This window comes from Hylobates moloch, unplaced genomic scaffold (genome assembly GCF_009828535.3).
Source record: "Hylobates moloch isolate HMO894 unplaced genomic scaffold, HMol_V3 SCAFFOLD_7, whole genome shotgun sequence".
Lineage (NCBI taxonomy): Eukaryota > Metazoa > Chordata > Mammalia > Primates > Hylobatidae > Hylobates > Hylobates moloch.
This window is the reverse complement of record NW_026652282.1, coordinates 86,030,895-86,055,462: the sequence shown is the minus strand read 5'-3', so window position 1 is coordinate 86,055,462 and position 24,568 is coordinate 86,030,895. Positions and strand designations below refer to the sequence as shown.

Below are 24,568 nucleotides of genomic sequence, written 5' to 3'. Positions count from 1 at the left end.
GGGGTTGCAGTGGGAGGAGGTCGGACCCCTAAACCCCAGCCCGGGTGAAAGGGGGAGAGCCCATCTAAAAAAAAAAAAAAAAAAAAAAAAAAAATGTAGTTTGCAAGGGCCATTGAATGATGGCAGGGAGAGTGAAAATTTGATAGTCAAATTTCAACAAAAATCTTTGCATAACTGCAAAGTGAGGCTGAAAATTTAACATAATTTATTGAACACTGCCAATGTCATACTACATCCATTCACATCTATGAATCTTTGTAAGTTATTATTTTCAGCTATAACATCCATTCGAGCCAAGGGTCAGTTTAAACTGAACTCAGTATTCTAAAATGTTAAACCATGATTTCAAAATTAATGAGGCATATTCAGTCACATTGTTCTCACTAAAATATTAATAATATGTTTCAAATAAGATATAAATTGTGTATGTATATATTATCAAATAAAACATATTTTAAAATATTACTTCATATTTATCTTATACTTTTAAATGTTGTTTTTCATGCTTTATAATGTGTATATTAGAACAGCACTACATGAATATAATGTCAATACTTAAAGCATATGTTTAATATATATTTTAATACATTTTATCTAATTACACACAGTAAATCTCCTCAAATTTTAATATGTATACAAATCGTCCTGGGATCTTGTTTAAGTGCAGTTTCTGATTCAGTGGGTGCAGATCAAGCTGAGATTCTGCATTTCTAACTAGCTCCTTGGTGATCCTGATGCTCCTTGTTCTAAGACCACACTTAGAGCAGCAAGGTCATGGGGGGACGGGGGGGCTCCAACATGTTTTACTGATAGTATTGCACAATAAAAAATATTTGGAGATGACTGGGGAATGAATGGAGTACACTTCCTTCAGGTTATCCCCCCTTAACCACTGCTTCTCTCAATGGAGTTTTTGGCAGGTACTATGAACAAATGTGAACCTGAAATAGGCAATGCTCCAAAATGGATCCTGAGTGGCTAACTGGGCCTAAATTTTAAATAGAGCCAAGTGGCCATCTGCCAACTAAAGGTCAGAGGTCTCAAGTTCCTCCAAAACCCACACCTCTGTTCAACTTTGGGACTTCCAGAGCTCACCTGAACCAACCAATCTGAGATCATCTGCCTTGACCAGTCATGGCTTAGCTGCCTCAACCAATCAGGGCTCAGTTGCCTTGACCAATCAGGGCTCAGTTCTATCAACCAATCAGAACCAGGTGAGTTTGAATACTTCATTTGCATAAACTTTTGCTATAAAAGTATAACCCTAGCTTTGCTCTCTAGAGCACACCTTCATTTTACACTTAAGGCTGTGTGTCTCTGGTGTCCAAACTGTTCTCTGCAATAAAGTCTCTTTCCTTGGGGCTGGGAGCAGTGGCTCATGCCTGTAATCCCAGCTCTTTGGGAGGTGGAGGTGGGCCAGGAATTCGAGACCAGCCTGGGAGACATGGCAAAACCACGTCTCTACAAAAAATTTTTTTTAAATTAGCACTGAGCTTGGTGGCAGTCGCCTGTAGTCCCAGCTACTCTGGAGGCTGAGGTGGGAGGATCACTTGAGCCCAGGAGGTCAAGGCTGTAGTGAACCGAGACGGTGCCACTGCAATATAGCCTGGGCAACAGAGTGAGACCCTGTTTCAAAAAAAAAAAAAAAAAGTTCTCTTTCCTCCAAATTCCTTTTTATTTTTAATAATTTTGCTTGTTTTATTTTTTATTCAAGACAGGGTCTCGCTCTGTTGCCCAGGACGGAGTGTAATGGTGTGATCACAGCTCACTGCACCCACAGCCTCTGGGGCTATAGCTATACTCCCACCTCAGCCTCCAGAGTAGTTGGGACTACAGGCACTAGGTACCGTGCTGGAGTACTTTTTTTTTTTTTTGTAGAGGCCGTGTCTCGCTTTGTGGCCCCTTTTCAGAGAACTTTTGTTTGCAATACTGAGCTACAATGATAGTGGCTCTGCTCCCTGACAAATACCAGAATTCGGCTAATCTCTGCAGCTTTGCCAGTCAGCTGAGCTAGGATAGGATTAACACGCTCATGTGTAAACTGATGTGACCAACAAGGCCACATGCTCCAGCATGGAACTGAAGGATAATAGTTGCTTCTGCCTCATAAGACTGATGTGAGGATGAAATGAGATAAGATGTGTAAAGTACTTTGCAGATACAGTGCTTGATAAAGTGCAGCTATTATTGTTGGAGGCAAGGCTGCCTACAGTCCGGGCCAAGATTCTCTTCAGGCAATTATTATTATTACTATTATTATTATTGAGACAGGGTCTCCCTCTGTTGCCCAGACTGGAGTGCAGTGGCACAGTCTCGGCACACTGCAACCTCTGCCTCCCAGGCTCAAGCATTCTTGTTCCTCAGCCTCCTGAGTAGCTGGAATTATAGGCTTGAACCACCACACCTGGCTAATTTTTGTATTTTTAGTTTTGCGATGTTGGCCAGACTGGTGTTGAACTCCTGACCTCAAGCTCAAGTGATATGCCCTCTTTGGCCTCCGAAAGTGCTGGGATTACAGGCATGAGCCACCACGCCCTGCCCAGACAATTATTTTGAATCTTCTTTAACACCAAGACAAATAGGGCATAAAGCGTGACTTAAAATTTTTTAACCTGGAAATATTTTAAAGTAGTTGTAACCCGCTAAGCTATTAAAGACAAACAAACAACAACACATGTGCAGAAATTCCATAAGCACCCATATATTACCTGGCTTTGAGAAATGTAATTTACTTTTGTCCTTTCAGATAAGCCAGCTGCAGAATATATCCTGAGGTACCTGCTTTATGGAATTATTCACACTGTTCACCAACAAGAAGGTAGGAACATCTACTGAAAATGACAAATTTATTTTTTAGGAAAGCTGATATGTATACTTTCTTCCTAGCAGTAATTAGCTGAGCCATTTGTTTGCTAAGACCACTCTGAGCTTGTGATAATATCATCTGCATATAGGATAATTTTTATGTTTCTGTTCACTTTTTTTTGGATAATGTGGGCTGATTTCATATTTTAAGTCAAATGAGATTTCGCCAAATTTCTACCTGGTACAAGTTGGGGACATGGAAGGAAGCTTTGATTGCAAGAGCCACATTTCCCTGTTGTTTTTTAAAGTTGGTCTACATGTGAATTCATCATCAACTAGAATTAAAACCATCTATACACTTTCAAATATCAGTTGGCTTGTTTGGTTTTAATATTGTAACCCTCGGAATCAGCTTTGTATTTTGCCCCTTTGATGCCTGAAAGATAGGGTTTCACATAATATATAGAAGATCCTTTGGAACCTAGAGCTGGGTGACTTTCCACATTGGGGAGCAAAACAGTCCAAGCCTATTTAATGTTTTTCAATCTTAAATACCATTGCATTTATCTAAATACAGACCTGCATGTCTATATCTTTTTTTTTTTTTTTTTTACATGACTCTTTGTTTCTCATGGGACTGTGCAAGTTTCTCCCTGATTCTATCTTTTCCACTGTTTCTGTGGAAGGATGTTAGCCTCATTCTTCACCATGCTCCCTGTCTCCCTGCCTGCCCCTTTCTGTCTTTAGTTGAGCTCCGTGAGGGCTGAGACTGTATCTCTTTTATTAACTGCTATACCACAAACACTTAGCATAACACTTGGCACAGATAATTTATCAAATAAATATTTTTGAGAGTTTGAGTAAAATATTAAGACTGGATTTCTTTGGACTGATCCATAATCAGTAAAACACTCATTACCTTATCTGATATTTTCCTTTAGAATAAAGTCAATCAATTCAAGGAGTCTCAGAACAGGAGCACATAGGCACCAAACTTTGTGGGACAACAAATATAATGAAGAGTATGTTTGCTTCTTTCAAACAAGTGAGTGAACAAGGAAAATCTTTCCCAATGTATAAATATTGACTTGAAGTCCTTACCTGCTTATTGATGTAGGAATGGCCAAGTATTGATCTTGTAAATATAATAATGAGTATTTCTTTTATTTGGTACTTAACATTCATGAAGTGAACTGTTAATGTCAAAATAGACACACTACCTGTGTTCACAGTTAAGGAAATCCAAACAGAGAAAGACTTGGTATCTTTTTTGTTGTTGTTGTATAAATTTAGGGGATACAAGTGCAGTTTTGATATGTTATATCTTACATTACCCTTCCTTGGCTTCTCAGACTCAGCCAAATGATTGAGTGGGTGGAAGCACGTACATGCATTGTGCCAGTGTGTGCATAAATGCTGTCACATGTAAGGCAAGAAGCAGGGTGACATAGAAAGAGCAAGTCACAAGTTGTCAGGACTCTAAATTGAAGTTTTGTTTGTATCCGTGCCCTAAAAACCCAGAGCCACGTGAAGTCAAGGCCCTTAACACCCACCCCTCCCACATACTGAGGGGAAAATTCAGATGCCCACTGGAGTCAGCCGGTCAGACTGCCTTTTGCACACTCCTTGCCTCCACTCCAGTTTACCCTGGAAGACCTGTCTGCTATGGCTGAATCTGAGAGAGATCCTTGAGTGTAAGATCTGGTCTTGATCACCTTTCTACCCACACTGCCCCCAAACTTGAACTTCCTGGGGTTTAACACAATACTTAGTAGTTTCTCAATGAATGTTCACAGAACGAATTAAGGAATGAACGAATGTTGCTCTGGACAAAGCTGCAGCTTCCACGTCCTGCATAACTGCACTCAGTACTGACCCTGAAGATGGGAAAAGCAATACAACTGGTGCTGTAAGAAAATGTTTCTTGTTTATACTGCTGCATCTTGATCTTTGGCTGATCTAAGCACAAAGAGAGCTCTTTCAGTTAGAAAAAAGGAGGTTTATGGTGTGTGGGAGAGCTAAGAACAATGGGCTCAATTGACAGACTGGAGATGCTCTCAACTTCTGAGAGCCTAGAAACTCCATCTATAGATTCATCCCAGAGGGCAGAGCCAAATAAGGGCAGATGGAAAACATAGCTTTCTTGGGAACTGGCTTTCGGTTCCTCTGAGGCAAAAATACAATCACTCTGTAGCACCCTGAATCAATTCTCCAAAATATGGTGCTGTGTCCTTGTTTGCCAGTGTCTTAAAATAAGTCCCTGTCATATTTTTATTCTTTATGTCTTAAAGTCATTCAACCAGACTCCCTTGCAGAATATTAATTGTGGTTAAGCAGAAATCAGGAAATTAAATGGAAACTGCTTTTGAATGGAGCTCCTTAACTGATGACTGACTTGTCATCCCTCCAGCTAAAGATTCCTTTCTCTCCAATCATTTGCCAGCTGCAACTATGGGGCAATGAAATGATTTTAAGACGGCTTTCTTTAAGCTGGTCATCAGAGTGCTGTCCAAGGGTGCCAAATTCTAACCTAGGGTTGTGAAAGGGCTTTAATGCTATGTTCCCGGTGGGCTTGTAGGCTGGCCACCCAGGGTGGTAGGTGTCACTAATTTATTTTAGTACTGCCCTGCCACAGCCTGTTTACATTTACTTTGCCCTCTCCATACCTGCTCTGTCCTTTAAGTACTAAACCTTCCATCCAGTACTATCCAAATAAAACTAAATATTAGTTACGTATGAATTACTAAGGGATCATTACTGGAATATCCAAACAATTTAAAGAGAAGGTAACAATAACTTAAATCTAAATGCACCGGGGACTGGGGCACCACTATGGTATTGACAAAGTAACCACAGTTGACTCTGAACATTCTGAAACCCAACTTCGAAGAGAAAAGAAACCTTTAAGTAGGCAATAAATTGGTTTCAATATCTGCGTTTTAACACAAGCTCAGACATGTACTTATTGGATTTCTTTGGGCAAATTACTTTGCTTCTATTTCTTAGTGTCTTCAACTATAAGACACTTATAGTAATAGCAGTAATCTATTCATATACTATTTATTTCAGAGACATGTTATGAGAATGACTTGGATGACCTGAAAAATGAATGAGCTCCTTGAACAAGGTACGATTATTAAGTTTCTATTGTGAAGTCAAATAGAACAATTCACTCAAAGGACACGATGTTTGATTGAGAACATTCTTAATTTTATTTTCTTTAATTTTATAAAATACACTTTGTAAGATAAGTTTCTAAAAGTTTATCCTTTATGTGTGTTAAAATTGCAATTCTATATCAGAAATGAAGGAAACACTTTCAGTTATTAACTCTCTTCGTGTGTGTATATATATGTATGTATGCATGTGAGGTTTTCAGGGAAGGGTTGGTTATTTGTTATGTTATTAAATCAAAACAAAACACAAGGTACGGATTACTTCACTGTCCTTTATCTTGATTGGTTTCTTACAAAGCATTTTCCCTCTCCTCCCTCTATGCAGCCTGGAAGCTTATCTTGTATACTGGTTTGAAAACAAGTATCAAGTGTCTTTTTGTAAAGCCCTTACATCTCCTTAAATATTGCTGAAACCACTTTGGGGGAAAAGAACAACACAACTCTTTACAACAAAAGAGCTGTAGTACAAATCTTTCCTTCAATTAAAACCAATCAGACTTTTTTTTTAACCCAAAGTTAACAAAAACAGGAAAAGACTGAAATCTGGGAGCTATTCAGGTCTCAAACTCTTTCTGCCTGTCCTTTTTCCTGGAAGCTTACCAACTGAATAGCTGATGACTGGTGCATTCTGTTATGTGATCTATATCAGGAGAAAATAACCTTTATGTTAAACCTAACTCTTAACACACCAAGATAACATTGCTAAGTAAAATCATTTTCCATTAGGTAGAAAGAACGATCAGATTACTCAAATTGAGATTCAAATTCACCAAATCTGTTTCTGCAAAGGCAGAATACTTATAGAAAATCCCAATAGATTCATCTAACTAGCCAATTTTTAATATCATTTGTGATGCTTAATGTCCAATTTTCCTAGTTTAAAAAAAGTCATAATCAAAGAATTATTCTCCAGACATTTCTGATGCAACCCCAAATAAGTAATAAACAAACCGGAATACACAAAATGTGCATCATTCTAAAACAAATCAAGACCTTCAAATCACCTACGATGACTGAATGGATAATACCCCATGAAATGAGCACCATTGTGAAGATATGACAGAGGCCAGAGTACACAACTAATTAACAGAAAAAAAGACATGCTATCCAAAGAGTTATCTATCCTGTGTCTACCAGAGGGCCATCTCAGGTTACACCATTAGCCACCAGCAACTGCTGCTCCTTAGGCCAGTCTGTTTTCATGTAAGCTAGTTTCCTTCTATTCTCAGCTCCTTGGAAACCACAGGGTTGTCATGGTAGCTGTTATCAAGGAGAAGGGAGTGAGAAGATGCTGACAACACCCTGTTTCTCTTCCCTAACGAGGTGTAAGGCCAGATGCCCCCTTCGTCTACACAGATTCTACGCTCCCTTATGCTGTAAGTAAGGTTGGCTGAGTTAGGGCTTCAGTAGTCCATCGCCATTGGGGTCAGTGCTCTCTTTCTGTGGGTGAAAGATCCTTGCTTTGACCCCCTTCTCCCAGCTGCAATAGGCAGATTTGGGCAAACACTCTTATTGTTTTTCTGACATTCTTTTTTCTTCTATCTTCAGTGGTAATAGGGAGACCAGAATGAATTCTGTTTTGTACACCAAAGAGAATATATTTGGCCCCTATAGATGGCAAGAGGACCAAAGACATTCCTTCTCTGTACCTGAGCATCTTTCCTTCCACTTTGTTTCCATCAGTGGAAGTACCCTTTGAGAAGAAATTATTTTCTGATCCTCAGGAGATGCTTGAAAATTCAATTAGAGCCTCCATTCCTTTGTGACTTGCAGTTGGGGAGTCATCTTCTTAGGCATTTCCCATTTCTAGCAGGAACCAGCTGTGAAGCAAAATGACTAAAAGAGGTACATAAGAGGGGAGAGTCCAAAGAGAGACCTTAATCACTGCAAGACTCTCCTTTCTTGTTACACTCGTCAAGTAAGAAGAGGGCCAGTTGGTGGCAAAGGCAAAGAGTTAAGATGGGAGACGCAGCATTGTAGGCTGTGTGGTTAGAGCCTCGCTATTAGAGAAAGGGGGATTTCTACGGGGGATCAGAACTTGGTGCCTCGGCCCATGAGTTTAAGGACGGCAAAGTTGTAAGTGGCAGCAATCATGAAGGTGAGCTGTAGGGAACAGAAGAGAGAATGTGAATGAGAGTAGAAAAGAAAGCACTCCCTCCTCAAATCCCTTTGGGAATGAGGAAGGGTAGAAATAAAATCATAACTAAATAAGCGAAAAACCCCTGCTCTGCAAAAAACAGTACATCCCAGGCTTGGCTTTCTCCATATACACTTGACTGGAAGTCCGATGTCTCTGAGGCATCATGAGTCTCATGGCCCAGGCCCAGAGAATCAAATCACAAAGATTTATTCCACACCTCTGTTTGATCTAGCACTGAGTTTTCCTCAGAGAAGTGAACAATATTTGGGCTTTGCCACATCCATATGTCCGAGTGACTTAGAGTCATAGGGTGCTTGCTGTAGACACACAGCCACATCATGCAGTAGAGCCCTCCCCTGGTTAATGAATCAATTCATTTTACAAGGTGAGAAATTACTTGACTCTGTATGGGAACCTCAGCAGAAGGGGCCAGGAGTTCTGTGAGCTCATCTTGTCTGATCACTGCTTATAAAATAACTTCAGATAAATCACTTCACCCTTCAGTGCCTTAGGTTTTTAATCTGCACAACGAGCACACTACATTCGCAGGGCACTGTGGCACTATCAGCAAGACCTGGGACATAGCATTGTATTATAATCATAACAATTCTAATAATGTTAGGAGGTCCTCCCAGTATTTCCATATGAGTAACTAAATCCACTGGAGAGTATCCAAGGTGGATTCATATTGATAGTATATAGAATTCCAGGCTATAGCAAGTCATGTTTCGTGATGTTTCAGTGTTTTGTCACTGATCTAATCAAAATGTATTGAGAATTAACTGTAATTTATGACTGCAAAGTACTTGGCAACATTACATGTTCTATAAATACTAAATATTATCATTCGTGTCTCTGAATCTCTTACCTCTTTCCTCATACCACTTTTCTTGTTCCTATCTAATTTGTGATGTTTTTCTGCCTTGCCAATGCAAGTAGAAGTATGGAGCCTCTAACCTTTGCTATCTTCCCAGAAGCTTCCCTCCAGCATTTCAAGAATGGAAGCAGTCTACCTTCTTGCCTTTCAGAATAGCTGTACCCACACTATCTCAGGCCTATTTACTTGCCAAGATCATTCAAAGTCAACTCACCAGGGAAACCAGTGTAGCTGCAGCCCCCACAAATGCAGCAATAAACAGGTGGAAGGTCATTTGGAACTGCAGGAAAATGAAAGAGGAAGAACTGTTTCTTGCAACAGCAATAATACGCTCCACTGTAAATCATGAATACAGCTTTCTGAATGTGTTGATATCTTTCTTGTGTGCTAATTCCACATCTCTAACTAAGTTTTTACTTCCCTAAATGTGGGCCTCCCAGTCTTCAGTGTACACCGTAGCACCTGGCCCATAACACGCAGAACACAGAATAGTCATGAAATAGTACAGTACTCCAAAATAATTAACTGGTTCCCTATAGTTGTGCCCAGGGGCCCAAAATTTAAAGTCAACATTTTGCTGTCAAAGAAATAATTTACTGCCTTTCTCCCCAGGATTTACTTTTATTCCCCCGCCTCATTTGTATATAATATCTGTTCTCAATACAGTGCTTTCCCTTTCAAATGTACTTATTTTACCTCTCATTTGAGATAAAGAAGTTCCAAACTGAAAATGTTTTTATAAAACCTATAAATGCCTCTGTGCACAGCCCATTTTCTTGATATGGTTTTTAACCAAAGGAATGAAAATTTTCATGTGGGGGATTTTGCCATTAGGCTCTATCTTTACCTAAAGCTACAAACTTCTCTTTTAAGAGGGGAAGGGTTGGAAAGGAAGTCTTTCTATGCAACTCTAGAGAAAACAGGTGTTTTACCTTCTATGCTCATTGGCTCAGGCATACTTAGCCAACATGTTGTAGAAGGCAATTGGCTAATTCAAAATCCAGCAAAGAGAAACTTTCAGTCCTTAAAATTGAAGGTCATGGGTGTAATTTGTATGATATTAGCTACTCCCTTGTAAAATAACCCAAATAACCCACTCACCTCAGCTGTTTTGCAGATGGACAGAAGGTTGGAGCCACAAACCTTGCCAGGGAAAGCATTCCATGGGAGAACACCTAAGTAAGACACAAAAATCAAGCAGGGTAAGCTTTATGGAGTTACGGGGCCACATGGAGACTTTCCCCCAGAGCCCTTCTTCCATCTCTAATTATCCTGGCTGTAAAGTTGGATTCTACCAACAATCAGGATCCTTTTTTCTACAGGATTACAAAAAAGAGAAGGTGGTATTGAACAGCGGTGAAACCTTGTGTTTGTTATTGAAATGTGCTGCTTTGGGGTTGTGAACAGCAGTCAACTAGAGTAGGCCAATGTGAATGGCCAAGAAAACTCCCACCACTACCAAGTTCCCTCCCCGGGGAAGAAACCTCTCTGGTTTCAGTAGGGAAGGATTAATAAACTAAGACCCAATCATTCATCATCTTATATTTTTCTCATAATCACCACCCTCCTTACACTAAGAAAATAACCAAATATATAGTGCTTCCATAGTGGGTAGGAGAGCCAAAGCACCCGTGCCCTAACTCACCATACATTCTGGCATCAGCACAGAGACTGCCTATACTGGCAGAGGTCTTGCTGGGGAAGGCAATAGACTGGCAGGTGGTCCAGGTGTTGAAGTAAATGTACACAGGCACAGCAGAGCAGGCAAACACCAGGAGCCACACAACGGTCAGGGCATAGGTGATGCCCACAAACTAAAATGATTGACATGGGGTGGTTACAAATCAGCATCAGCCTGCAGATGTAGAAACACAAACTGGGAGATCCTGGAGTGGCATGTGCCAGACATTAAAACCAGGTTCCAGGGCTCTCCCTCAAATGAAATTAGTGAGCAGGGCACCTCTGCCAAGGGTAATTGGCAGTATCTACTAGAGAACTGGCCCCAGTATGATGGAGGGTGGGGGGAATGGGTAGGGGAGGAGTGAGGAGGATCCCTGGGTTAGAAAGGCTTCAGAGGATGTTTTTGGGCAGATAAGGTGTAAAGAAATCAAAACAGATCTTGAAAGAAAGTCGTGCCATTTTGTGCCTTAGGCTGAGCTTAGAAAATATTCCTTGCCACAGGAACATTTTTGTTCCCTAGTCATTGAACAAAGCCAATAGGAGATTAAAATTTCAGATACAAAACCTTTCTAAGCTAACTGCTGGCCACAAAAAGACATTGCTGGAACCCACACATGTTCAGCCGCCAAAGAATCTTTAACTCCAGAGACTGAAAACAAATGTGCACCTCACTCAAAGCATGGATAACCCTCAGACAATAAAACATTCAACATGCAGATCTACTCCAGTTCCCTCTGGGACCTCCAACAGTGCAGGATCCCAGAATATTGTAAATTTCACATTGGAGTCAATTATTTAATTTTTATTGTCGATCCTCCCTCTCAGATCAGGTGCCCAAGTCTCAATCACATGAGCGGCATTTTTAGACTCTTGTCCAGTTAGATCCACTCTTGTGGTCCCTGCTAGGAAGGGAGCAAAGGGATCCCAACAGATGGCTTAGAAATGGTCTGATTGTACAAAGCATCCCACAAAACTCATGCTTTCTGTTTTGAGAAGAAATTTGCTTAGGGAACCTTTGAAAGGTGAGGCTAAGCCGGCTGGGCACCACGTTCTTCCTGACCTTCTCGTTCGGCTGCAGCCATCACTTCCTCACTCAAATGCCAGGCCCCTAGAGAGGACCCAGCCTTGGGTGGGGACGAGGCCACAGACTCACGCCCAATTTTCCCCCACCCCTTGTTATTGCCACAAAATCCTGAGGATGATCACCTTGTCGGGATGTCCTAGCCATTTTCCCAAACAATGACACACCCGCTCCAAAGAATGAGCTTGATGTTGGCCTCTGGAACCCCTCCCCTTCTGGCCCCCTGTTACCGTTGCGCTCAGGCCCTTGCCGCAGATGGTGGTCTTGTAGTCGCCAAAGATCTGCCTGACTGCGCCGGTGGTGTAGAAGCCCTCAGCCAGCAGGAGGGCCCCATAAAGGAAGAAGAAAGAGGCAGTTCCATAGATGACATACTGGAAGGCATGGATCCTGCATTAACAGGTAAACAAACGAGACCAGGGAATCTCATTAATTTAAGACCTGGCTTCTTTCCCGACATAAGTGAGGTATACACCAGAGCGAGCACTTTAACAAGGCTAGGGATTCTCTAGAGGAATCACCAGGTTCCTCCTGCATGCTTTCACCTTATCTTTGTTGAAATAAGTGAAGACAGGGTGTATGTGACCAGAAACATATGCCCCTCCCTCCACACCTTGCTTACCCTGGGACCTGGAGAACCAGGGACCTACTCTCCCTGCCCGACCCTTCAGACATGCTAACTCACAGGAGTGGGGAGCTAGACAAGAAGAAAGGTGGGTGAAGGAACAGGAGCCTAACTTGTTCTAGGAACAGGAGAGGCTTAGTGCCTCCCTTGGCTTCTCCATACCTACTACGCTGGAGGCTCCAACTTGGGCAATATGAACCACACCTAGCAGAGGTCAGAACATGTGTAAGAAAACAAGGGGACGGGGGTGGGAGGGGCTGACAGGCAGGCAGGCAGACCTCTCCTTTCTGAATGGGCTTCGAATGTGGAGCAGGAGAGATCTGCACAGAGGGAAGACTCGGGAATCCGGTCTGGCTCCACCCCAGTCCCCTGCTAGTTACTAAGGTACTGAAGAGTTCTCTATCTCCAGGATGGAGAGAGGGAAAAAAAAGATGGGTCTGCGTGGGATAGCAGGTACTTACACATTGATGAGATACTCATAGTCCTGGTAGTTTTTGGAGAAATAGGTCTCAATTAGCTTTTCTGTGCCAGTGAGGGCTTCATGTCCACAGCCACAGAACAGTGCCACCCCAAAGAAACACAATCCAGTGGCCACCAGGGAAGCAAAGGGGGCCCCTACCAGACATCTTGCACAGCACTCTAACAAGCCTGGGGAAGAAGAAGGGAAAACAGTCAGGCACATCCAGTAGGTAGCTCATGCCACTCAAACCTCTCTGCCAGGCCAGCCAGGCCCTGTGCTCACAGGCTCGGAGATAGTGGGCACCCCGGAGTCAAAAAGCAGGAGCGGCTAGAGGTTTTGGCTTTCAGCATGTGAGATTGACCCAGAATCTTTACTTTGTTTCATTCTTGAAAATAAATCTTTGGCCGGGCACGGTGGCTCATGCCTGTAATCCCAGCACTTTGGGAGGCTGAGGCAGGTGGATCACATGAGGTCAGGAGTTCGAGACCAGCCTGGCCAACATGGCAAAACCTCGTCTCTATTGAAAATACAAAAATTAGCCGGGCATGGGCACATGCCTGTAATCCCAGCTACTCAGGAGGCTGAGACAGGAGAATCTGTTAAACCCAGGAGGCGGAGGTTGCCGTGAGCCAAGATTGCGCCATTGCACTCCAGCCTGGGCAACAAGAGCAAGACTCTGTCTCAAGAAAAAAAAAAGAGAAAAAAGAAAGAAAGAAAGAAAAGAAATCCTTACCTTTTTTTGCCAGAATTTAAAAAATATTTAATAAATAATAATAATTCAGCAATTCAAATAGCAAGCCAGAGAGATTATGAAATCAGTCCCTTCTTTCTTATCGTTCTGGTCTGTTTGTTTGCTTGCTTATTTTAGTCATTCATCAACTATTTATGGAACACTCACTATATGCCCAGCATTATGCTGGGTGTTATATGGGATATGAGGAGAGAAAAGACACAGACTCTGCCATATGGGAGTCTTTAATTTCCTGAGGAAGAATTAGCTAAGTAGACCTAATATTTTCAACTAACAATTCAGGCAGCCAAGTAAGTGATAACTGAGGGTAAATGCACTTGGAGTTCCAGGAAGGGATGAGTGCAGGCCAGAGATGCTGGTATTGTCAGACAGGATTTTAGCATGAAGAGCATTCCAGGTGGAGGAAACTTTGGAAATTGCATGCTCCTGGATATTTTTGAGCATCGTGTGTATTTGTTGCAAGGAATGCTTGATTATTCTTAGTTTACATATGGGAGGAGCAGTCTAAACAGGATGGAGCTAGCACAGGACAAGAAATGAAAATAGGAGGATTGAGATTACTCGCAATAATAAAAATGCAGGCTTAACAGTTTTGGACACTTTGCATGGTGGTTTTGTCCTCCTATAATGCAGCTTGGCTAATGTCCCCACCCTCAGTTATACACTGAGATTCTGTCAAAACAGCTACAAACAGACTTTATACAAAGTCAGCAAAGCATGAAACATCTTTCTGACACTAGAAGAACACACCAGGGACTGGGAACACATGTGTCTTAAAGTGCTAAGAGTCCCTGAGATCCCCAGACCTGGTATCCCAGGCCCTACACCAGTGTTGCTGAGAAACAGGAAAGGCACACAAGAAGTCACAGGCTCTGAAAGCAGCTGTGTTCCAAGTACTAGTCCCATGCTCTAAGATGTCATATGGAGTGAACCTTAGCAAATGCCAAGTAGATGACTGACTAGATGGGGAAAAGAATGGCTTCCTCTGGCCTCTAGGCCAGATCCCTAAAATGTAGAAGAAATGAGAATGTTAAGCTCTTCAGAAAAAAGTCTTAATTCATATGTATGTATATCTATAAATATATGTGTGTATATATATATACCCACTGATTTTATACATCTATAAACACCGTATACACATGCACACACACAAATACGCAGCAAATGTACTGGGAAGCTGCTATTTTTGAATAAGCAGGTTGTGACAGCTTGTACAATAAAAATAAATTGTATTAATTTCTTAGGCTTGGATTTTTGTATTCAAGCATTTCTCCAAGCCACACTCACTTTTCTGTAGGGTACCAGGGAAAGGGGACTCCTTTGCCTGATTCTGTTAACATTAGTTACAGTTTGTTTTTTGCCCAGAGAGCTTGAACACCTGGTGATTTGCATGACTGAACTGCATCAATGTGAACAGATTTGGAAAGACCAAATTATCTCTGTCATGGGAAGATCGAGGTAGAGGCATTTGCCTCTGTTCTCAGAGACACAAAAGGAGTGAGTCCTATTACCCACCATCCCCTGAAATGACAGCCCTTTCTTGGCCTTCAAAGAGTGTCACACCAAAGGTGAGGCTCAGAAGCCCAAGCCAAACAAAGTAAGCAGCTAACATTTGAAGCAGAACTTCCTTTTCCAGGAACTAAAGTATTGCTGCCAGGAAACTTGGCCTCTATGAGAAGCAATCTGTAGCTGTGCTGCTGTGAGTGGAGGCTGAGTTTACTCAGCATGAACTTTGCAAACGTGCTTGGGAAGAGTGTCTTTTCAGAGCTGGCCCATGGGTGTGTCTGTGTGTGTGCACACGCACGTGCATGCATGTGTACAAAGGTGCACATACACACATGTGTACCACAGAGAAAAACACAACAACTGAAATCGATTGTTGTTCTCAGAAAGCATTCCAGAAATTGATCTTCCTCTTTCTCAACAGGTTAAGATACTAGATTCAGCCTGTAACTCAAGAAAAGGAGCTTGGAAGTAAACAGTACTGCCATTTTCCTTCTCTGCCTATCCAACTCCTCCCCACCCCCAAACTCTTACTCTTCTAGTAAAGAAAGTCTCTGAAGCCTGGGGATGGGGGGAGAGGAAGGTCAGTGACCCCACTGTTCCCTTTCTCCCCAGCACAGGGTCAGGGCTTGGACAGAGCCCTCCGTAGCTCCCCCAGACAAAGAAGCCTTGTTCTTTCCTGAGATCTCAGGAGCCTGATTGGTATTCTACAGGGGCCTGCAGGCCGGGGGGTGGGGAGGGGGTCAGACTCAGGGAACAATGGCAGGACTGTTTGTTTAGCCGAGGGTAAGAAGAGCCATCCACCCTAGCAAGTGACCATCTTGGGCCTACTCACTCACCCCAGCATTTTCATCTGGGAAGGGCTAAGTGCTTGTGCAGGTATGGTCAGGGATGGAGGAACTTGAGCTCTTGCTAGCCAAAAGAGAACTCCACTTTAAGCTTTAGCTGATGCCACCTCTAGGGTTGCAGACATGAGAGGGAAACATCCTCTTGAGTGTATCTGATCCCTCAATCGTCATCCAAATAACCTGAGAGTGTCACGGATTGTGTTCTTACTGGGTGATAGATGGCTAAGCCTCAGGAGCAATTCTGAGTCACCAGATCATAGCCTTTCTTTTTACATCCATTTTTCCTCTATTTTCTTAGAGCTTGAATAACTTAGCATCCCCTTTTCTGCTCCACTACAGCTCAAAGCAAGGGACAAGAAAGAAGTAGGCTTTAATGAGTTTCTAATGTAAAGTCTGAAATAAATGACTTTAGATAAATCTATCACTATTAAGCTATAAACAATTCAGTAATATCAGCATAAGCATCAGATGTTCATCTCTTCACAACCTAGATCAAATGTTTGCTTTGGGGGCATTTAAGTTCAGCAGAAGTGAAGAATCTCAGTCAGTCTGTCCAGGCAAGAATCAGATTTTAGATTCTAACTGAGAAAAACTCAGAGCCTGCAAGAAATTATTTTTTCATCAAAGTAGTTGACAATCAAAGCATTCTGAGAAAAGATCCATTGGGCTCCCTTTGATTTTTCACAGTCCAAGAAATGTCCTTGGGTATGTGTGAACAATAGCCTGAAGCCAAAAGCTCTCCATTTCAAAACCCCTCCTGGTTGAAAGGGTGTGAGTTTGATTCAAGAAGGCTGGAAGGGATTCTAGAGGAGAAGTTCCTTGGCTCTCTCAAGAGACATTCTCACATTTCCAGTCTAAGTACAGACTGCGAGATGAGAGAGTTGGCATAAAAGAACCATATAGTTATAACATTTCTCAATGCAACTCAATCGGATTAAACCGCCTGACTTTGATGAAAGGTCATAGGGAAAAATAATGACCCCCTCCAGTGTTTTCCTTTCATTTCTGTTTTTGTGAATTCAGTACAAGAATTAAGCACACTAGCAGTGACATAGACGTTAGGAGAAACAGAAGGGAATTAAAAGGCCAGTCCCTTTCTTTAGAAAACTTGAAATCCTGTTGGGGCGAACAAACATATGTCTGTGAATCAAAATCTAAAGCTACCTATAACCAAGTGTTAAAATGGATATAACAAAGTCGTGTGGGCAAAATGTAAGCAAAGGGAAAAGATCGTGTCATGGTTGGCTACATTTGTATACAAACTCCCAAAACAAGTCTAATCAATCTGTGATAGTTGATACTCCAACTTTAAGCCCTTCTCACCAGTGCTCTTCACAGCGGTCTGACAGAGATCAACAGAACCAATGTGACTTACACAGATCCAGGTTCATCAAGGGACTGTGTTGATCCTGATGCTGTCTCTTTAAGCAGGCGCCAAGAGCTCCCAACCCTCCCTCCCTCCTTTCCCATGCCCTGGGCCCGCCTCAAGGACCAGCTCCATGATGGAAATTCAATGTGAATCTGGGAACTCATCAAAGGCAGGAGAGGAAGGGCTTTCATCGAAAGGAATGGTAGAAAGAGACCAATTGTACCCTGCACAATTCCCAGCCTGTCCCTTGAATCCAGCTGACAAAGGGAGAGATAGAAGAACCCTATACAATAGAGCTAAACAACAGGCAGGCTCATTGAGTGAGAAACTGGCCCCATCTCCTTAGGTCTCGAATCTGCACTACAGTCTTACCCTCCTCCCAGAACCCACCCCTTAACCTCACCCCGTGAACAGAGGCCGCCTTGATCAGGGCCTACAGTAGTTGACAAGGCCGAAATGCTAGAGCAGCCGTGACTGGTACTAGGGATGGATGCGGATCAGTGGGTGGGTTCTAGGAGTAAAACAACAATTATCAAGAGGTGCCAGAGACAAACAAAGACTTTTGCTTCTGGCCTCGTCCTGGTCAGACAATGCCCTGCCTATAATCTTGTCTTTCCTACATATCCCTTGTGATATCAGCACTTATATACCACATTCAAGTGCTGGAAAACAGTCCCGAAGCCTCTGGGGCCTGGGAATCCAAGCCTGCTGGATAGTCAAATCATGTGGACAAGGTTAACTAAAAAGGAATCTCAGCCTCCTCTTTGGACACGTTTTAGTATTACCACGGCAACAGCATCTGGACTGTCTTGTTGCCTATACTCCCCACTCCTCTTCAGACACACACACAGAGAGAGAGAGAGAGAATGAATGATGTACACATTCCAATTTATGTGCAAGCATTGGGAAGCTGAGGTAGGACTTTGATTGTTAAAACTTATCCTTGGCACATTGTCTCCACCTTGTCCACGAATGGGAAGATGAAAGGGAAGTAACTGGTACTAAAGACAATAGCAGCCATACCTTGTTCCTCAGGTCAGTCTCCCACCATTTCCTCCTCTCTCCTTGGTTGCAGTGTGAAGCTGATTTGGGGAACCTTATTCTCTTCCTTGGGACTGTTTTCTAGAGTCCTGCTTGGCAGACAGCTCAGAGGCCAGTGCAGAGCTGAGAGACAGCCCTCAGGGCCATTTTGCAGTAGACAAGAGGGATTAATCAATACCAGTACTTGCTGTGCTTTTGATGTAAGTTTGGCATGGAGTAGGCTCCGAAAGCAGGAAAGGAAGGAAAAGCTGCTCCATTCACCTACCATGGCTGCTGTGACCCTTCCTGATCATGTCACTGTCCTCACTTGGTCTTCTTTAGACCTGAAGTGCTGTGGGCAGGGAAGGCATTTCTACTGCTGCTTTCTTTCAAGACAAAGACCTGTACCCAGGGGATGGCTTTCAAGGCTTCAGGATGATAGACAAAAGCAATGGGGGAAAGTGATGTTACTGGCTGGAGTTCTACCTTAATGGGTTTGGAGACTATATTTCCCCTCCCACCCACCTCCCAGGGTTGAGGTTGTTATTACTCAGATCGCTCTGAGAGAGCAGTTCGAGTTGTCAGCCTGTTAAGAAAACTTCTGGCTTTCCTAGCTCAGAGCCAAGCCTAAGGCCCTTAAAGCAGGGCAGACCTTTCAATCTGCCTGGCTTTCCAAGAACTCTTCTGGCTCTGCATGGCCAAAGGGAGAAGTGAGGTAGGGAAGGCTGCACTTGATTATTTTAGTCAGTGTCTCCAGGAAGACTAGGTGAACATGCTGGCTGGGATCTGGTTTATTTTTGGCTCCTGGTATTCTTGGGGCATTCTTGCCATTTTGATGGGACTCAGTTAGTCTTCAGGCATTTTATAAAACTGGACCCCCACTTTGCCGCCACACTTTTTTCCTGGGCCACACCCACTTACTGCAAGCCAGCCAAAACTACACTGCTTGGCAAACAGCCACTTTTGGATGGAGGCATCACAGTCTGGTTACCAGGGTAACAGCCACTGTTCTCAGACGACAACAGGCTTGCAGACAATGTTTTGCTGTTCAATAATGGCATTGTGTTTCAGAGCACAGAATAATCAGCTACCACTCTTTGGCTCCTTTCTGGTTCCATCATTATCCCAAAGACTCACTTGGAACATTCCCCTTCCAAATCAAGGCAAAAATTAAGGAGCTATCATTTTCCCCATAAACCTTTTGTGCAGACACTACTGAATCAGTGTTCCTCCTTGCTTCCAATCCTAAGGGATTCTATATGGTTGAAGTAGTAAGTTCCCTGTTCCTGGAGGTGATTAAGCAGAGGCTGTATGAACGTTTAATTGGTTGTTGTAAAAATGAATCCCGCATTGAAGGTTGGCTCAGACAACTTCTAAAGTTCCTTCCAATCCCAGATTCCATGATATGATGTGTTTACTGCAATTGTTGAACAGCAGTGCACTCCACATCAGAAGTAGTGGCAGTCCAGTACCTTGTTAGAGATGATCTATAATTCAAAGTACTTTAGATACTCTGTTATTGAATAAATGAAAACTCAATGGCTGCTCCATCATATGTACCTGGCCCAAGTGTCGTCCACCCTTAGGACCTGGGATCCAATGTGCATCCTCAATGGTGCCCTTATCTGTGGCAATCTTCCTCTGGAGGAAACCACCCAGCCTCCATAACAGGCAATTGTCCCTGTGGTCACTTTATTTGTTCCTGCCTTTCCTCAGGGATTTCATCCCCTGAGGAAGTAATATTCAACATCCTTCTTTACTCCCTCTCTGTTTTCCATGCACAACCTATCCAATCAGCTGAGCTGACATTAGATAGGATTCCTGATGTTACCCAGGGCAGGAATTGAGTTCCTCCAGCATTCACCTCTCATCTGGCCACACATAATTGGTCAAATGATTCTGACCCAAGCACGCAAAGAAACCTAACCACCCTGGAAAGAGGAAGAGTCAGCCTGTGTACACATTATTGTCTGTAGTAGGTATTATCATGATTTACAGTTGTTATAGATCTTGCCCATTTTCAAAGGACTTCGACATTATTGTTACTTGATTCTCATAACCCTGAAAGTAGACAAAGTAGTTATTGCTATCCCCATTTTCCAGATGAGGAAGTGGTGATTCAGTGACCTGCCCAAAGTCACATAGTTCATAAGTAGCAGATCTGGGATTTGTCTGATTTTTCTGTCTTCCTGTCCGTGCTCTCCCTCCTGTTTTACCTGAACACATGCTTCAAAGTGTTCTCTCCATGTTTCTTGATGAAACAACCTAAAGGCTGAACCAGCTCAGTATAATTGCAAATTGATCTCTGTGGATGTTGTCTACTGGATGCTACATTTGATAGGAAATACATGGGGCAACTGAGTCTCATTTCATTTAGGATGTGTTTAAGCTGCTGTCTTTGTTTTGCCAAATGTGAGCAATGTCTACAGGACTCTGTGGAGTCCAATAGGGACAAAGACCCTTGTGCTCTGCACACATTACTCTGAGTAGAAACTATCACCAGAACCTCATAGCTTCTGTCTTTGTTCATGGAACCTAGAAAAGCCCTCAATACTCAGCCAACTTAGCAAGAGCCCTAATGTCCCAGCAGCCTCCTTGTCACAGCAGAGAGCCTTCAGGAAAGCTATGTCTGTGATATTTGCTAGAAATGATCACCCCTATATGTGCACACACACACACATATGCACACACACACACACACACACACACACACGCCTACCCGTATCTGTTTCCCATGGTCAAGCCATTGAGGACTTTACTTTCATTTCCTGAACCTGAGAATGGCCTCCTCAGCCGTAGCCAAGCCTGAGTCCAGCTTGCCCGATCCCCAGCTTCCTATTGATGCCAAACATGGTTCAAAGTTTGCATCAAGCAAGCAGTTATTTTGTACATCTGAGGGCTAGACAGTGCTCAGTGGCCTCCAGCAGAACCAGGAGGGCAAGCTGACCCAACCGTTACCAGGGCCTTGGAACCAAGGGAAAAGAGAAGATAGAGGGAAGTGAGGGGGTAGGAGGACACATGACCACATCCATCCGGCTGGGCACTCTCTCCAGAGATCTGTGGGACTCTCCACGTGCTCCTGGAATTCTTTGGTAATAAAGCATCATGCTCAGTACAGCGGAGAAGGAGTTAATCTAACTGAATGTTAAGGAATTTAAAAAGAAAACAAGTGCCAAACCACGACTCATTTAAACCATGGAACCCCCGAACCCCAAAGTTGGAAATTCTCTTGTGAATTCCTGTGTCCGCTTGAATCTTCAATGCTAAAGTTTTTGAAACTTACCCATGTCTTTGGGACTCTGACTCCAATTGTAGCTGGCTGGCTAGTCTGCTTTGTGGCTGACTTTGTTCAGCTGGAAGGATCCTGGTCTCTCCAGCCTCCTTCTTCGGTCTTTTACTTTTTCTCTCTGAGTATCTTTGTCCTCTTCTCCTGCAATGAAAAGGGCTTTCTGATTGACAGCCAACCCCCTTAAAGGGACAGGCCTGCTTTCCTCCTCCTCTCCTCCTCCCCTTCTCCTCCCCTTTTCCCCACCTCCTCAGGGATACTCCCTTCTCTAAGGGCTCCATCTTCTCTTTCTGCCTTTCACTGCCAATTGTTTCATTTTCTTCGTTTTTCCTTTTTTCCCTAAGGCTTCCCTGGAATTTCGCTTTGCTGCAGAGACATCTGGAAATGTGGATTGAGGGTGGAAATAAAATGAAGATGTCCTGGAAACTTCCAACTGATCCTTGGGTCTAATTGGTATGGGATATATAGCACAAGCGTGAGAAGCCATGAAGTGAGAGCCCCGACAGGGGCTCAGAGTCAAAAACCTAGATGTTAGCTCCCAAAGTCCTTCCAAATCTGCTCCAGCTCCCCACATCACTCCTAGCTGCCCTTGGCCCTCTACACCTTACCCCTCCCGACTCCTTGGAAAATAAGCATTCCTCCCCCACCCCCCCAGCTCTACGAACACAATAGAGAAGAAAAAATTGTCTTTTAAGATAATTTCCTCCAAATCCTTCTCAGTTTCAACTGCATGAAGACAAAATGCAGGCTGTCAATTCGATGAACAGATTGTGATTAGGCTGGGGGAGGCTAGAACTGTAATAATTTTATGGCTACGATAATAAAGACCCGGAAGTGGGCAAGACCTAGCAATAGGTTAAAGAAAAGGCCAGCGTTGAAGATGTGGGTGATTTCCAAGGAGGATAATCCATCCTGAGAGTGTAATATCTTCATCAGAGAGCTTAAGCCAGGCAGACGAGAGGCAGGGAGTGGGTTAGAGTGAAGCAGCAGGTGGCAGTGAGGGTGGAGAGAAGAAACGAAATATAGTCCTTGCCACAAAGAAAGAAGCGGTAAGACAAAAACGGCTGAGCAGCAAAAACAGGGAAATACTATATAAAACCTGCCTTAGCAATAAGTTATTTCTAAAGACTGTGAAGGTATTTAAATGCCCACTGCTAGATGGGATCAGCCTGGGAAGGTTTTCTGGAACAGGTGAATCTTAAACAGTGTCTGTCTGGGCTCCTTGTCAGTCCTGTCTCCCTTCACAGCTCCCTTGACCTAGAGGCTGGTGTCCTCCCATGGATGGCCTTTAAAACAATTGGCTGGCATATAATAAGAGGGGCACCTGTTGGAAGACTCCGGAGAAGGAAGGTATGGTCTCCTGGAACTTTTCCTGTGGTTTTGCCTTGGGAGAGGAGAGAAGAGGAGGGAGGTACTGAGCAGAGACTCATGCCTTCCTGGGGTGGGAAAGAGGCAAGATTGTGTCTTACAGTTTTCTCTTTGGGCTGTGACCTTGGACATGTTACTGGCTTGGGCTCTGCTGTTAGGAAATGGACAAGTCTGTGGCAGATGCCCCTGTGGGCCCACTGGGGCCAAATCCCGCACCGTTTGAGGCTTGCTTAGAGTACTAGAACTCTAGATCCTTTGCTCGTGTATCAGCCCCAAGAAAAAAAGGATCTCTGGAAATGCTGCCCCTTGCAAAACGGTATAGTAGTAGCTTTCCAGGGCAGACCAGACTAAGGCCATGTGACTGATGGAAAAGGGTCCTAGGGCCCCTTGCCCTCCCCAGCCCTGCTCGCCAGCCATAGACTATGCCTGCTTTGGAAGCTCAACTGTAGGATTTTGCCAGCAATAAACTTCTGGACGGTCACTGTCGGAATTGCCCTGGAGAAGGGGGAGGACCAAGAGCAAGAAATCACCAAATGTGTCTCCTCAGCTCATCAGATGGCAGGAGTGAGCCCAAACTTTGGGACTTCAGATTTAGAGGATGAAACAAATGATCCTTCATGGCTCGAATAGATGAGACAGCTCTGCACACAGGGGACATCACTCAGACTGAGCCCTCTCACAAAGCTTCCCCTGAGTTCTCAGCAGCCACTCTGGGGACAACAATGCTACTGGAAAGAAAATATGTGTTCCCAATAAACCCACAGATACCAATTTATCAACCACATTCCCCTAACACACGTTTCTCTTCTGCTTTCCTCCATCTCTATTGCCTTAATATTCATTCTATCCTCTCCCCAAGTCTCAATCTCTTTCTGTCTCTGTTACCTGTCTCTGTCTCTGTTTCTGTCTGTGTGTCTGTCTCTGTTTCCTTTTTTTTCTCTCTCCACATTCCCTGTCTTCGCCTTGTTCTTATGCTTGTTCTTATGCCCAGGGCCAGAAAAGGGACCCAGCCAGGTGACCGTGTCTCACTCATCCCAGTGCCTTAAGGTTCCCAACTCCCTAGAATCTAGTATGTTCTCATTGCTCTGTACACCCCGACACTCTGCCTCAGTACCTCGTCAGCAGACCTTTCCTGAGGGCTCCCTACAGACCTCATAGGGTATCTTCCCAGGTCCTCCAGAGCCCAGTTTTATCTACATACCCCCACCTATTTTTGTGATTCTGCTTCCATTGGTTCTGCTGGGTGCCCTTGGCAAAATATTCTCCAGAGTTCAGCTGAGCTCCTGGCACTGCCAGGGGATTCCTCAAGAGGGCACTGCCAGCCTTCTTGGTGGCAGCCTGCTGCCTGTACTGGGTGCCTGTGGGAACAATGCAGGATTGTATAAAACTCGTAAACAGTTTGCTTCATGCAATTCTGATGGTACCTCAGAGAATCTGGGCCCCCTTGATCATAGCTTGGTTTGACTGTGCAGCTTTCTTGCAAATAACTCGAAAACACTTGGATATTACCTCCACTCTCTGCTCTATGATCCCATAGTATCAGATTATTGAAGGCCACAGATCAAGTGGGTTCTCTTTGCTC

The 24,568-nt window shown here is 43.5% G+C and overlaps 1 protein-coding gene across 3 annotated transcripts; it reads right to left on the bottom strand.

Moving 5' to 3' along the window:
• Positions 1-5,993: 5,993 nt before the first annotated feature.
• On the bottom strand, positions 5,994-24,206 carry PLP1 (proteolipid protein 1). 3 transcript variants are annotated; one of them, XM_032757387.2, is made up of 8 exons: positions 24,188-24,206; positions 21,616-21,762; positions 12,843-13,029; positions 11,885-12,146; positions 10,644-10,812; positions 10,100-10,173; positions 9,213-9,278; positions 5,994-8,084 (listed from the first exon to the last, which is right to left on the bottom strand). In XM_032757387.2, the coding sequence occupies exons 2-8, from the start codon at positions 21,617-21,619 to the stop codon at positions 8,013-8,015; spliced, it is 834 nt and encodes a 277-aa protein (XP_032613278.1). In that variant the 5' UTR covers positions 21,620-21,762; positions 24,188-24,206; the 3' UTR covers positions 5,994-8,012. The 3 variants fall into 3 exon arrangements, with proteins under 3 accessions (XP_032613278.1, XP_032613282.1, XP_032613280.1); XM_032757391.2 differs by having other exon boundaries at positions 11,990-12,146; positions 24,188-24,205; XM_032757389.2 differs by lacking the exon at positions 24,188-24,206 and having other exon boundaries at positions 21,616-21,951.
• Between the last annotated feature and the right edge of the window lie 362 nt (positions 24,207-24,568).